Source organism: Typopeltis vanoorti, chromosome 15, assembly GCF_054136105.1.
Source record: "Typopeltis vanoorti isolate ZY-2024b chromosome 15, IOZ_Tvanoo_1.0, whole genome shotgun sequence".
In the NCBI taxonomy this organism is placed as follows: Eukaryota; Metazoa; Arthropoda; class Arachnida; order Uropygi; family Thelyphonidae; genus Typopeltis; species Typopeltis vanoorti.
Window position 1 is genome coordinate 5,438,427 of NC_143563.1, and position 15,791 is coordinate 5,454,217.

Here is a 15,791-nt window from a genome sequence, read left to right on the forward strand (position 1 = left end):
GTACCCATATATAAAAAGGGAAATAACACTGAATGTGAGAATTACAGAGGTATTTCCCTGCTGAGTGTTTCTGGCAAGATCTATGCAAGTATACTTGAGAAACGGTTAAGAAGAATTGTGGAAGGAAAGCTTGAAATTGTGTAAGAGAGCAGATATGAGAGTCCTGAGAAAGATTATTATAAAAACAGATGGCATCAATGGCAATATCATATTAAAAACGAGGATATTAGGAAAGAACTTGAGATTGTCAGCATCCAGGAATGCGTTAGCAGAGCTAATCTCAGGTGGTACGGTCACTTAAATAGAATGGGTGAAGAAAGATTAGCAAAACAAGTGTTCTCTGCCATGTTGGCAGCAAAACGACCCAGAGGAAGACCAAGATATAAGTGGATTGATACGGTACAAAATGCCTTGGACTATAGAAATATAAGATCTGATAATGTTGGAGTCTTGACAAGTAACAGACAGATTTGGAGGAAAATTGTAGATAGGAAGTTAGTAATGATGTAATTTTTTTTCATATAGTACTATCATATCCTGTACACCCCTTGAGTGTACATGGCAGGAATTTGATGATAACAGTATCAACAAAGCTGGTATGGTAGGAAGTCAACTGAATAAATTTATATAGAATAAGAGAGAAATTAGCTGTATACAAGACAGTTTTCAAACCAATTTTAACTAATGGATCTGAGAGTTGGGTAGAAGTAAACACTTGACCAAAGACTAGAGATGGCAGATATGAGAGTCCTGAGAAAGATTAGGGGCATGAAAGATGGCATCAGTGCAATAGCATATTAAAAAGGAGGATATTAGGAAAGAACTTGACATTGTTATCATCCAGGAATGTGTTAGCAGAGCTAATCTCAGGTGATATGATCACTTAAACAGAATGGGAAAAGAAAGATTAGCAAAACAAGTGTTCTCTGTGAGGTTAGCAGGGAAAAAAAAAACAGAGGAAGACCAAGATATAGGTGGATCGATACAGTAAAAAGTGCCTTAGAAGACAGAAATATAAGACCTGAGTTGAATTCTGAATATATAGAGATTTAAGTAATTATTATTGCTTCAGAATCCAACATGATCTTCCATCACAAAGGCTAGACTTGTAAATATTATTTAATGCAAACAACTTATTTTACAATTTAATATTCATATAACTACCTTTAATTTTATCTGATATTTAATTAATTAATCAAAGATATATGTATTAATAATGAAAAGACTCTATTAAATATTAAGCTATTTTATTTATTACTATATTAATATTATAAGCACTTGTATTTGATAATTTAACTGCAAATTAATTGAAATGTAAATATTCTCTATTTATTCCTATTTGTGGAAGTTTAACGTTATGCAATAGCTCAATTTTATTATGTTTTATTTTGTTGGAAACGTATGTAAGTGAGCGAGCGCGAGTTTGGAACAGTGCGTGAGGAGAATGTTGAAAGTTTATTGAAAGGAGTTTTAGTTAAAGAGATTACGAGAACAATTTAGGCGGGAAGAACGGATATATAAGCGAGGAACACTGAAAATATTAAGAGAGAAGGTGAGAGAGAAGGAGATAGATAGGAAACACAGAGAGAGAGAATTGGCATTCGGTTGAAATCGGAGTATTCAGCATTCGGGGAATCAGAGTGCGATATTAGAGAGTCGGCAAGTCACTCAAACAGCTAATTTAAGTCTACTAGTCTAGAAGCAGTTAACTAATAAGTTGTAGAATAACAATTATAGCTACGGAAAACAGCTGAGAGACTATTAAATAGACTAGCGATACTTGAGTTGAGATTTAATTTCAGCGCCGACCTTTCAAGGACATACGGAACCTTGAAGCAAAGCACGAAGTTACTAGAGAATAGTAGAGGCTGTAAAGTTGAAGTTTACTGTTAGCTGTGTTTAGAATTATAGTGCCTAAAGAATTATTTGAATGCAGGAGGAATGAACAACTGTGCATATAAAACCTCAAGATAAGGAATTAATGTATATTGCCTTAATTCATGAGTGATCAGTAGTACTTCATGCAAGAACATTTGTTTATGTGTATTGTGACTGATGATTAATTCAGTTATTGATTAGAAGATTTATTTTAATGAGTGCTGAATACTGTTTAAAATGTTTACGGTTATAAAAAGTGTTTGTGTGTAAGTTGATGAAGAAAGAAGATTATCGGTAAGATTATTCCAACCATTAATATTCCTGTAGAGAGAAGTGTGTGAGTTTCATCCTAGAATTTCCCTATACTAACAGTAACTTTTGCGGAGAATTAGCTGAAGTGTAAAATTAAAGATGTTTGTTTGTGAAGAGGTGTTACTGCAATTTTTATTGTATTTTGGAACTTAAGGAACTGTGAGAAGACTGTATTATAGAGATAACAGATTTACCTTTGTCTGAGTCTGTATGATTGAACTTATCAGAGAAGATAAAATGTTTGTGATATCTTAATTACTGATTTGAACTTAAGTGTAAAATTTGTGATTCTAAAATTAAATGTTTGTTTTTGTTAATCAAGGTTGTGTTTTGCCTGAATCTCTTTTACTGCACCGTTTATAAAATATTCGAACTAAAGCGGGTAAATTAAGTAAGTTAAATATACTCGGCCAGTATATATAGTAACAACATATAAAGGAAGGGTAGTTGAGAGTTGGTTTATCTTCAATTCTTGAACTAATTCAGATATAAAGTGGCGCAGTCTTTAAATATAAATTTTCTTTATATTTGAATTAGAATCAACTTACAACTTATCAATTAGCTAAGAACATTGTAATAGTAATCATGTCGGATCCAAAGTATAGATTGAGAAGAAGTAGGATCCAACACCTGATAATATTGGAGTCTTGACATTTAACAGACTGATTTGGAGGAAAATTGTAGATAGGAAGTTAGTAATGATGTAAATTTTTCATATAGTACTATCGTATCCTGTACACCCCTTGAGGCTATATATCAGGAATTTGATGATGATTATGATGAAAATTAGTTATGAGCTTGTTGCAAGGCATACCAAGATGACTGGATATTAAGTATGATTTGGTTGATTTGAAAGTAATGTTAATCATCATGCAGATGAGATGATGGGTTCTGCATGATCATCACATATTGGTTGATTTTTATAGCTAGAAATTCTGAGCCACATAATCTGTCTGGATTTTGAAAATCAAGAAAATCATTTCCATTATGCTTTACTCTTTCATGCAAGTATTGCATTAAAAACTTGTAACTACATGAAAGTGCTCAGAAATTCAAATTATTCTTAATCACTGCCTTGGCTAATGCTATGATTTTTGTTGTTATTATCTATGTGCACAAATTACAATAATGATGATTTATACACTAGAAAATGAATATAAAAAAAAAATAATCCTCAGAGGATCTAATAGATTTTGTGTACACTACCTACAAAAGGTGCAAATCTATTTCATACAATTGATCTAAAAATAGAGACATAAGTGGAAGAATTCATTACTTAGTTATAATGAATGTATTGCATACAGTATCACAGGTGAGCTAAGAGTTAGATAATCTGGAATTTTATATATGTGTGTATATATTTATTGATTCTGTATACAAGAAGCTGATGGACCTATAAGCACATCATAACTGTGTCTGGGGTGCAGGTAAGGAGTCAGAAATTTGACTTTTTATTTTTATTTTTGAGTTTCGGGTTGTAGCTGTTTGAAAATACTTCTTGTAGTTAACTGTTTTCCAGAGCACAGAAGTAAATGGAATGAAACATTAAGAAGAAAAGCAAGCTGTTTGCAGTTGCACAGTTAAGGGGGTGCTAGGCAGCTGCTGCTCTTGTATTAACAGGTGAAACAGAAAGTGGAGGAATGATGGATGCCAGTTCAGTGAAGCAACGACCATTGAAGTACTTGTAGAATAGACATAGAGCTGAAACACTGGGAGATAGAAATTAAAGGAGGTCTGTAAGAGAGGGATGGATCATCTATGAGCTAAATTGCTCTCCTCTGGATGGCATCAAGAATTTTTAGAGGAGTTTTAAGTGCTCCAACCCAAGCATGTGAGCATAGTATTCTGAGCATGGATGGTTTTGGGATTTGTATATTAAGAGTTGGTTGGGTGTAAAATAGCATCTTAAACATCTTTGTGCCAAGAGAGGCTGAAAGTGAATGTTAGTCCAAACAGAAAAAATCTGGTCTTGTCTGGTGATAAGGGAATGTGAGCTGAGATTTCTTTTTGCAAGAGAAGAGGCAAGACTATGGTTTGCTGGATATTCATTTCATTCCCACTATTTCTTCTTTGAACCATAGGGATGCATTCAGATCTTGCAGTATTTAAGCATCATTTCAAAGCTTCCATTTCACTGTTAATATTTTTCTCCTTCAGTAACTGATACTATAGGACCAAAGATAGTATTGTCTGAGGTTGTCATATTTTCCAACTTTATAGTATGTGATCTCTCCTAGTTTGAATATTCATATACAATACTTAGCTACTTCCGAGGTCAGTACAACATGATCACAGTTACCAACTGGTGGTATAATAGTCACATCCTTAACTGAGTCTCGTTCTGATGCTATGATTTAATCTAACACTCTGGCTTTGAAGTGCTTATTTCACAAGCTGCTCGAGAAAGCTGTATTGCAGCTGGTAATAAATTCCCTTTCATTCTTCACATGAATTTTCTCTGCTAACCAATCAACATTTGTATAATTTAAGTTACCCATTATGATTACTTGTTTGTTAAGAAATATTATTACTCTTTCATAAATATCTTTTCTAATTGTACTCAAATCATCTGATATAATTAGTAGTACCTGTATCTTTGTCCTTTCTAAAAATACTATATCCTTTGCACTCAATTCCAATTACTACATCTGACTTAAATAGCAAGATTTCACTAATGCACAATGGTTGGCCACAATATATTCACCAAAGCAACAAACCCAAATCCTTTGTTCCTAAATTCTCTCAGCATTTGTGTATAGACATAAGTTACTTTTTGCCATTTTCTTATACTTACATCCTCAATGTGCTTATCTGGATGGGCAAGTTTCTCCTTTAGGTCTCATTCAAGAAATACTTTCTCCAGGCTCCTGATGTCAGATCCCTTCAAGTTCAAACCACTTTTATTATTATTATTATTATTTCATGACACCTCGGAGTCCAAAGATTCATCAAGGGAGGGCACCTACTCTACAACTATACAATTCTTTTCTACCATCAAACTCACTCTACACACACATGTTGATAATGAAACCATTCATAATGATATCTCTTATAAGCTTGTCCATAAAGTTAACCTTGCATTAACAGGCTTAGGTGTTGGAAATTATTTATCATGCTTAAATGATATTACATAACACCAAAATAAAGTTAATTTGCTAATATTTTACTGGCCATTTTAACCAGTATCCTCAGAGTGTTACTAGTCACAGTACACAACAATGATTGCAGGAGATAATAATTATAACAAACAAAAAACCTGAAGTCATAACACTTAACATCCAGTAACATATAAATAGGTATTTTTCAACAGTTGTTTGAGTGGATTTTAAGGAGACTGCCTTCCAAATTTTAGGTGAATTAATGCAGCCGTTCTTGTTGAGGTTTGAGATCATTGCTGATGCTGATTTTAAAAATAGACTGACAGTAACTTCTGTATAGCACATTTTGTCTGTGTAGCCAAGTTATTGTCATGAGGCACATACACTCTGGGATCTAATAGTGGAGTTTGTCTAGGTGAGCAGATCAGATAAGTGTTGTTTGAATGTGGTATTGGGCTTATTTAGATGGAACTTTAGCTATCTGTTCAGATGTACCATGAATATATGGGATAGGAATAGTAATGCTTTGGTCTTGTGTGTTGGGGAGAATTTAGTATTTTACCTGTTTTATGAGTCATAGCCATTTGTCTTAAAGTTTGCCAAAGGAGTTCTATGGCAAGATCCACATCATTAGAACGAATAACCCTGGCTTTGAATTAATATTTTGAGAATCCCCTATTATCAAACTGGGCGAAGATATAGCTGTGTGTGTGTGTGTGTGTGTGTGTGTGTGTGTGTGTGTGTGTGTGTGTGTGTGTGAGTGAGAGAGAGAGAAAGAGAGAGAGAGATAGTTTTCTATAAATAGTTTGATGAGCATTGGCAGGCAGTCATTTGATTCTTTTTCCAATGTAAAATGTATTTTAGGGTTTTGACTGTTTAGATGTTGACATGTTTTGAGATTATTATAATCCATATGTGTGTATATATACGATTATGATTACTGGTTAGTTTTTAAAGTAACCTTTAATTCCTTATGAGGGTATCTTCAACCATATCAGACTTAACTTTTTGAAGATTGAGAGTAGTCGATCTCCAACCTTACTGTCACTGACTGGTCCTAGGCTATCAAGGATTTCATAGGCATCAGGGGAGGTAGTATGACAGATGACTGCCAGCAGCATGTGATTTCTGCTGAAGTATCTATATTGCTTCAAAATAATCATATAGTATCCTGGCTTTATCTACCATCATTTGGATAATTAGGATATCCATGCTTAAAAGTTCTTTAGAGTTACATTGCAGTTATGGCAAATATTTCATACACCTTTTCTGATTTTCATGGGTTGTGTTCGCTACTTGGCATACTTTTTATGACTCCCATCAAGAGGTTGGTAAACCTAGAGTATGTCATACCACAGGTAGACTAAGATTTATTTTTATCTGTATATTTATAAAAAAAATTTTAACATAATCTAGGAGAACATATCTAAATAAGATACTCTGTAATTGAAAGTGTTATAATTATTTTTGACATATTCCTTAATTTTTTTCTCTCTGGAACAGAATGTGTTAGCAACACCTGGTGTAGGATTCAAGATAGCAATGGGTGCCTTCGATAAGACCCGAGCTTCAGTATGTATGGAAATTTCTGATTTTTATATTCATATCATAATTGCCTGATCTTAAACAAATACAACTGCATTCAAGAATCAAATATAGTCTCATTGTGTTTTTAATTCAGATATAAAGTAATGGCCAAACACTGCAAAAAAAAAATAGAAACTTCATATGCAAGTTTTCCTACCATCATGTCATCAAATACTAGTTTGCTAACCTTTTGTCTCCCATTTTGTTTAAGTGATCACCTTAGATTAGCATTGTTCACATATTCTTGAATGTTAATAATGTCAAATTAATTCCTAATACTTTCATTTTTAATGATTCTTTCTGCCATTGATACCATCTGTTTTCCTTTCCTTTCCGTCAACTTATCTGATTCTCCAGTCTTTGATCAAGTGTTTTATTTCTAGCCCAGCTCTTCAATCCATAAGTTAAAATTGGCTTGAACACTGTTTTCTGCCACTTTAATGTTTTGGCTCTCTCTCTCTTCTCTTATTCTGCTATAAATTCAATTGACTCTCTACCATACTAACTTTGCTAATTCTGTTGTCTCTTTCTATATTTAATTTGCCATCTTCACTAAAAATTGTCTGAATAGCTGAAATGTCTTTAGCATAGTATTAGAAATGTTTAGTATTATTACGTGGGTATCTTCATGGAGTTTAGAAGAGACTGCTCGCAAGAAACTCACTTAATAATGCCTATCATATTGTCTTTAAACCCATTTATTGTTGAATATTCACAACTACTTCTGGCAATCCATTTTTTTCATTTACCACTCTTCAAGCAAAAAAAAAAAAAAAAAAAATATATATATATATATATATATATATATATATAAAATGTCCACACCCTTACTAACCACTCTTGCACAACTTCCAAGGTTTACCCCCTAATCTCTATTTATCATGTGTTAAAAAATTTCTTTCATGTCAGTCAAGGTTTCTGACATGTCCCCTATTTCCAACCTATCGATTAAACTTCGTAACCCACTTACCTTCAATCCATCCTCACAGGGTACATTCCACAGACCTGTCACCAACTCAGTCAGTTGCCTAGATCCTTTCCACTACTTCCTGATTCCAGAGATCTTGAAGACCTGTGCTGGATTTATTCAGTAGTATAACATCTGTATAAAGAGCTGAGATTAACATCTCCAATTTTGATATCAGGCATAATGCTGTTTTCTGTCATGTGATCCATGTAGATGATAAGCATGGAGATAGAATACCTTTTTCTTGCATTTTACATCAAACTGCCTTTCTGCACTCCCTTCAATTCTAACTCCTGGCTTAGACTTAAATATAGTTTACATATTGCTCTGTGTATAATGTTCCATTTGTGCGATATAATTGTAGCATTTCAAACAAGTTTTCATTTTCTCTTGGCACCTTGTTGTATGCGTTTTCCAGATCCACAAAACTTAAGTACTGGTCCTTGTGATATTTATTATAAAGTGAAAATCTGATCCTGCAGCCTATTCTGCCTGACTCCTACTTGTTCAAGTTTCTTTTTTTCTTCCTTAGCCTCTACTCGAGCATGCTTGCATAAATATTACCTGGAACACTCATGTTCTTCTATAATTCTCACATTCAGTTTTGTCTTATATATATATATATATATATATATACGAGCCTGTGTAGCTCAGTGGATGTGGCGTTTGCACACCACCGCGCTAGGCCGCACGAAGGAAGTCTTGGTTTCGAGTCTAGTCGGCAACTAGAGGAAATTTTTCTAAGCTTTTTTCGACTGGTTCCCGAGTTAGTCGATCTCTGGCACGGGCAAGCAGGTTTTTCCTCCCGGAAACTCGGGTTTTTCGTCCTGTAAACTCAAGAAAATCGACCGTAGAACCCACATTATTTCAGACATTAAAAAATATATTGTGTTAGGGTTAGAGACCACGAGATGGCGGCACATTTGAACCGTCTCTCTTCACTGCGTACCGCTTAATTACTGATAGCCTTGGGCCATCTGTCTCTGATTGGGTACCAGTGGAGATTGAACTGCCCACTCAGTCTCCAAAAGTTAGATAGGGCTAAATGGCCTCGCCTACTCCTGTATATACGGGAATAAAAAGGCGTTAGCTGATTTTTTTTTTTATATACAGGGTGTTCGGGATAAATTTGACATATTTATAATTAATTATATTTTTCCGTAAGTTACATGTATTAACACACACTTCTCTTCATTTAAAAGTTTGGACCCTTCTTCATTCACATACAAGATGTCAGAAAGGATGGATAGCTGGAACCCACCTGAATCATGGAAGAGAATAACTTGTATCATGATGATTCGTGCCCGCCATCAAAATAAGGATATTACGACTGCTGCCCAATGCTCCCTGAATACAGTAAAAACAATCAGGCATGAACTAGAGACTTGCAATGGTGACTACGAGGATGTAGCAAGAAGAAAGATCCCTAGCAGACGATCTGATTGCGTTCGTACAGCAGAATTCCTCGCAAATCTGCAGGAACAGGTGTTGAAGAACCCTGGCATTGGAATTCGGGCTTTGTTCGTGGAGTTGCTAACTGTAGTCAAGCCCTGGATAACAAGGGTAGGCAATGGTAGGCCGTATGTATGGCAGCAGGATTCGGCCCCTTGCCACACCTCTGGGAAAAGTCAAAAATGGTTGTCTGAAAATTTCTACGACTTCACCAGTCCAAATGTTTGGCCTCCAAACTCCCCAGACCTTAACCCCATGGATTATTTTGTATGGGGCGCAGTTGAAAAAGACACCAATCGCACTTCCAGTAATACAAAAGCCCAGTTAATGGATAAAATTAAAACAGTTTTTGCGGCCCTTCCCAGGGAGACTGTAGCATCAGCTTGTTCGAGGTTCCGAAGCAGAATTGAAGCTGTGATCGATGCTAATGGTGGTTATTTTGAGTAAATCTTGTTGATAGTATTGTAATTAACTCTGCCTGTAATGTTTTTTTGTCAATTCATTAAATTTAATAGATACAAAGAAGATTTTCTTTTTCCTTACGAAACTGTCAAATTTATCCCGAACACCCTGTATATATACGGTAAAACCCCGTTTTTACGTTCCCGCAATTTGTCATTTTCTGTTGGTCCTGTTTTAAGACCTATTCTCACGATGTATTGTTTTCCCGCCATTAACAACTTGACGTGGACATTATTTCCTGTGATTTGCGTTTTTTTTCTCAGTGGCAATACCGATTTTCGAATCGATTTCAGCGGAAATCTGTGCATTTCTGTTCTCAGGTGCGTTGCTTTCGGCTATAGTTTCATTTCCGCCGTCACGGTGATTTGCGTGTATGCAGCAGTACTGTAGTGATGAGCGATACCATGATTTTTCAATCACAGTATGAATTAATATTGCAGAATTTCTGCAACTTAATTTAGCGTGTGAAAGTTGCTTTGCGGTGGTAGATTATCGATGTTAGTAACATGGAGAAAAAAGACAGAAAATGTATTTCGGTAGAAGAAAAGATGGCAATTTTGCGACGTGTAAATTGGCATGCTGGAACACGTGTGCATTTAGCATAAGATCTTGGACTCTCCGTGTCCGCTTTGAACATGATAGTAAAAAACAAGTCAGGCATTGAACCCAATGCAAAGCAATCTGGCGCTAAGTCAGAAAAAAAAAAAAAAAAAATGAAAAGCTACTCCAGCTGTCTTTCCACATTTCAAGCCTTTGATGGCTTTTTCTGCTTCAAGTATGGATATGTATTCCTGCCTGCATGCCTGGTCAGTGTTTTTAATCACTGTGCTGTCATCACTGCTTGTTTCATTTAGCAGTTTTTCAAAGTAATTACTCCATACTTCAAGGATATCTTTTTCTCCAGTTTTCATGTCACCTTTGTCATCTCTAATTCTTTTTACAGCACTCTTTCCTCCATTCCTAAGCTTCTTCAACAACCTCCAGAACATTTTGCCACCTTCTTGATATTTATTTTCTATATTCTTGCCAAAGTCCTCCCATGACTTTTGTTTAGCTAGTTTTATACAGTGTTTAGCATTCTTGCATTTGTCTCTATATTCTCTAAGAGCACAAGCTGACTTATTTGATAGGAACTTTTGATTTGCTTTCTTCTTTTCCTTCACTGCCTCTTTAACTTCCTGTGTCCACCAGGGAGTTCTGATTTTTTTATCCTTGCAGACAACCTCACCACATGCCTCTCTGGCAGAATCAATCAATGTTTTCTTCAGAGTTTGCCACTGAATCTCCAAGGTTTGATTCCTGTTCTCAAACTCTTTCATTTTTTCTTCAATAATCTTTGTGTATTTTAGTCTATAGTTCACATCTGAGAGCTGCTCAACTTTTATTCGCTTTAAAACTTTTTTACATGTTATTCTTTTCAATATGAAATTCAATTTTATCCTGCTCAAGACTAAATAGTGATCACTTCCAATTTCAAATCCTCTGTACACTCTGTTGTCCTGCACCAGGGAGAAAACATCACTATCAACAATAACATAGTCAATGAGACTTTTCTTATTCCTAGCCTCTTCTATCCATGTGAATTTTTGCACATTTTTATGTTGGAACATGGTGTTAGTAATAACCAGTCCATGTCCTGAGCAGAAATCCAACAGATATTTGCCATTATTATTAGCTTTGCTCTTTTCTCCAAATTTTCCCAAAATATTTTTGTATGTCTCACAATCATTTCCTACTTTGCTATTTAGATCCCAAACAAGGACCAACTTTTCCTTTTTCATTGTGTCAGTTGCTTTTTCTAAAGCCTCAAAAAATTCCTCCACTTCTATCTTAGTAGAACCTTCTGGGGGATGATAGGCACAAATAAGTCTCATTGTCCAGTTCCCCATTCTCATATTTGTCCACATTACTCTACTTGAGACTGACTGCCATTCAAGAAGATTAGCCTCGTATTTTGTGTTGAATACTATGGCTACTCCTTCTTTTCCTTGATTGTCATTGCCTGAATATAACATTTTGTATTTATTGCTCAGAAAGATCTCACCAGTTTTTGTCTTTTTTGTTTCAGTCACCCCTATTATGTCGATCTGGTACTTATCTAATTCCTCAGCTAGCTCCATTTCTTTGCCATTCAGGCTTCTTACGTTGATAGTACTGATCTTTAACTCTGGTGATGTTGAGTTGGGGTTTGTTTTCAGATTTGTTCCAGTAGCTGACTTTTCGCTGTTCGTCCTGGTTCCCTGGCAAAAACAACGGGGGCCTTGTTTAACCAGGCGACGCCCCATCCGGCATAGAATTTTGTCATGTTGTACCATCATTTTTTATTTTGGTTTAACCAATAAGAATACAATTTGGTTGGCTAAATCCCAAATTGCCAGCCCATCCTCGTTCGTTCAGTATCCGAGTAGATACCCAACAGGGTGCACCACGAGAAGGTGAGGATTGGACATAAGGTCAGAAGCCCTGGTCGGTTCTCCGCATTCCTTTAAAGGCTATGTGGAGGTCTCCTCTCCGTTATACAGCTTTGACCCTTCAGCACCCCACAAAAAAGTTTCACAAAATAATACAAAAAAAAAGTTTTTTTTATTTCTATGTAAAAAAAGTCACTGATTTTCTTTTGCTTCTTGGAAGCTAAACTTTTTTCATATGCTTCTTCTCAGAGCTGCATTAGTAGTAAAATTTTGGAAAGGCGTATCATTCTGCTTAGCCTATTCTATATGCATATTAAAACTATGGACTGCTTCTTCGTGTTTTACTTTTTTTTTTCTTCAAATTCTTTTTCGTCATCAATGTCTGCTAATTCATTCTGTAGCGTTATATTTATAATTTCAGCATCTGATTTGATTTCAAATTCACTTTCAATTCTACCTGTAATCCATTCCGTAACATCTGTTTGTGAAATTTCAACATTTGGATTTATAATTCAAACCAAATTATGCACGTTTTGAATTTCTGCTTTTTGTGTATCACCGTAGTTATCTTCGTAAATTCTAGAAGGCCACAGTTTTTTCATGACGCTCGACAGCAGTGATTCTTGCCGACAATACAGTACATACTGTACAGTATAAAAAAGTAAACGTGAACACACAATAAATCAAAGTAGGCCTACAGTGTAACCATACAATCAATGGTATGAAAAAAATACTGTACTGTAATAATAATAAAATAAATAATAATAGTTAAAATAATAATTATTGAATAAAAATAATAGTACACAAAACAATAATACATAATAAATAAAACTTTTTTTTTTTCCTTTCAAACCGCAGTTTGGATTACTGGAGGGTTCGGACTAAAGAGGTTCGGATTAGCGAGATACTACTGTACTAAATGAAAAATTTATATAACCACTAACTTCCTATCGACAATTTTCCTCCAAATCAATCTGTTACCTGTAAAGACTATGACAGACTTATTCCAGACATCTGGAATATTACGGTCTGGCCTATTGAATTTTGCAATTATATAATGGAAAGTTTTATAGAATAAAAATTTTTAACTTACAAATTTAGAAACTATTATACAATGCATTATCGACAATTAAGCCAAGTAGTACGGAATGTGAAACAATATTTTCAGTGGCAGTTTGTCAATAAAATAGGATGCTGATTGATTGGAGCTTAAATGCTCTATCTTTTTAAAAACTTATTTTGCAATGAAAAATTGAATTAAAATCTTTTTGTACTTCTCATTCAGAATTTTAATTTTTCACATATTTTTTGTTAAATGTAATTAATAATAAATAAACTTTTCTTTTGTTACTTTTTGTTTGCATTGTGTTTTAAATTTTTTTACATTGTATAAATTAATTGAAAATAAAATTTAGCTTTGCCTTACTTCATGTAATATACATCTATTATATTATCTAAAGACTGGTCCCTGCCCGTTCGTTCTTCTGTTCTTGTTCCTTCTCTCCAATGCTATTAGAGTATTCGGGGGGCAGCTAGTGGGGAATCTTTCTTATCTTAATTTTTTTCATCTCTTGCAGTGTGAGTCTGCCTTCTCTCCCACCATGCTCAGCTGAAGCTAGAAGGCAATTGCAGCAGAGTGGAAAACTGGCTGCATTAAGATTTCCAAAACCCTCCCTATGGATAGAGTGCTAGAATAATGCTACCAAGTTCAGAGCAGCCAATGTGACTGTTTTTAGATCACAGTAAATAGTTGTGAAATATGCTATGTGGTCAGCTCAAAAAATAATCCATCTCCTGACCTTGAATATAAGGACTCTTAAACCAAGAAAGACCAAACTAATGGAGGAAGAAATAGAGAGGATCGAGTGAAATATAATAGGTATTGGCAAAACACGCTGGCCAAGAGAAGGTGTAGTGAATCTTAAGAATTGAAGATTATTTTACTCAGGAAGAAAAGATAACATCCACAGAGAGGGAGTCACAATATCACTTGCAAAATTCTATCTTAACCATAGAAACCACATGGTCCAAGAATGATAACAATTAGATTATAAGGAAAATAATTTTTTTTTTTTTTTCAAAATTATCCAAATTTATGTTCCAGATCAGTCGCATAAAGATGAAGAATTATTACATACTTTCTATCAGAAACTATAGGACTTTATTGAGAGAAAAAAAACAAAGGACATCCTAATAGTGATGGGAAACATCAATGCTGAAGTCAGAAGCTTTACACAAATCATGAAAGATGTGATCAACAAATTTGAAGTGGATGAGAGAAATAGGAGGCAAAAGACTCCTGGAATTCTGTAAAGATGAGTATTAATCTCAAACACCATATTTTTCCATAGACCATATGGTGTAATTAAAAATTGTATTGATTAGTATTCTCAAAAATAACTGGAAATCCTCAATCCAGAACTTAAGAACACTAAAGAAACCAGCTTTTAACTCAGACCATGAATTACTAGCTGCAAAAATTAATTTAAAAATAGCAAACCAAAGACCCCTAAGCAATACCGTTAACATAACAAAACTGAAAGATATAGCTATATGAAACAACTGCAGAAACAGAGTTAAAGAAAATAATCTTCATCAGTGTAGAAAACACACAGAAACAGAGCAGAGTAGTTATGGTAAATGCTGCAAGAATACACTTGGTACAATAATTAAAGCAAATAATGAGTAGATAACCATAGAAATTTTGGAAACCTTAAAAGAAGAAACAAGAGCTGCAAAAAATATTATGAACAGAGAAAATACAGAAGAAAACAAGCAACATCATAAAAGACTGAAAAACAAAATGCATAGAATATGCAGATCTTCCAGAACTGCTTGATTCGAAGAAAAGCAAAAATATGTGAAGCCATTAAAAAGAATGATAGCAAGACTGTTTATAAAATTATAAAAGAATTAACAAAAACTCTCCAAAACAGACCAGTAAAAATGAGGACAAAAATAATATTGAAACTAGAACAATTCAAGAGACAAAAAAATTTGGAAGGAATACTACCAGATACTTTTCAAGAAGGAAGAAGACTGGAAAAACACAAATGAAGAGACAGAAAAAGAAAACACACCATCTTTTAATAAAAGAAATTTTGAATGCAATAAACCAAATGAATTTGTCTAAATCAGGGGTTTCAAACTGAAACACAGCAAAGGGCCAGTCATTTAGATGTATATCAGACGTGGGCCGTATTCAATTATTCTGTGAACCAAAACATAAACTAAAAAAAGAAAGGCTCTAACGAAGCCCTGTTGTTGCTTTACGACTTACATAAACAGTTACACCACCATTTAAATTTATAACTATTTTTAAATTTTAAAAATATAACGAGTTAGAAAATGTAAGTTCAATTACATTTTATTCATCTTTGTAAGAAAATTATTTAAATACATAATTTTGACTTACAAAAATAGATTTTTATCTATGAGTTCTTTTTTTAATTTGATTTTGATCCTGAAACCTGACATCTTTTCTTCTGCACTAACTTGTCAATATCTGCTTTTTTGTTTCGTGTTGCAATATGATATATTGCATTTAATCTAGAATCTTGTATCCGTAAGCAGAACTTTGACTTATTAAATTTCATAATTGAAAATAATTTCTCACGTACATAC

At 34.3% G+C, this 15,791-nt stretch overlaps 1 protein-coding gene across 1 annotated transcript in view; it reads left to right on the top strand.

Annotated features, from left to right (window-relative positions):
- The window catches only part of LOC150098323 (medium-chain specific acyl-CoA dehydrogenase, mitochondrial-like), a 179,341-nt gene that overhangs the window by 96,701 nt on the left and 66,849 nt on the right, over positions 1-15,791 (top strand). The window contains exon 10 of the mRNA XM_090405826.1: positions 6,792-6,860. Within this exon, the coding sequence (XP_090261952.1) occupies positions 6,792-6,860 (69 nt within the window). The remainder of the gene's footprint in view (positions 1-6,791; positions 6,861-15,791) is intronic.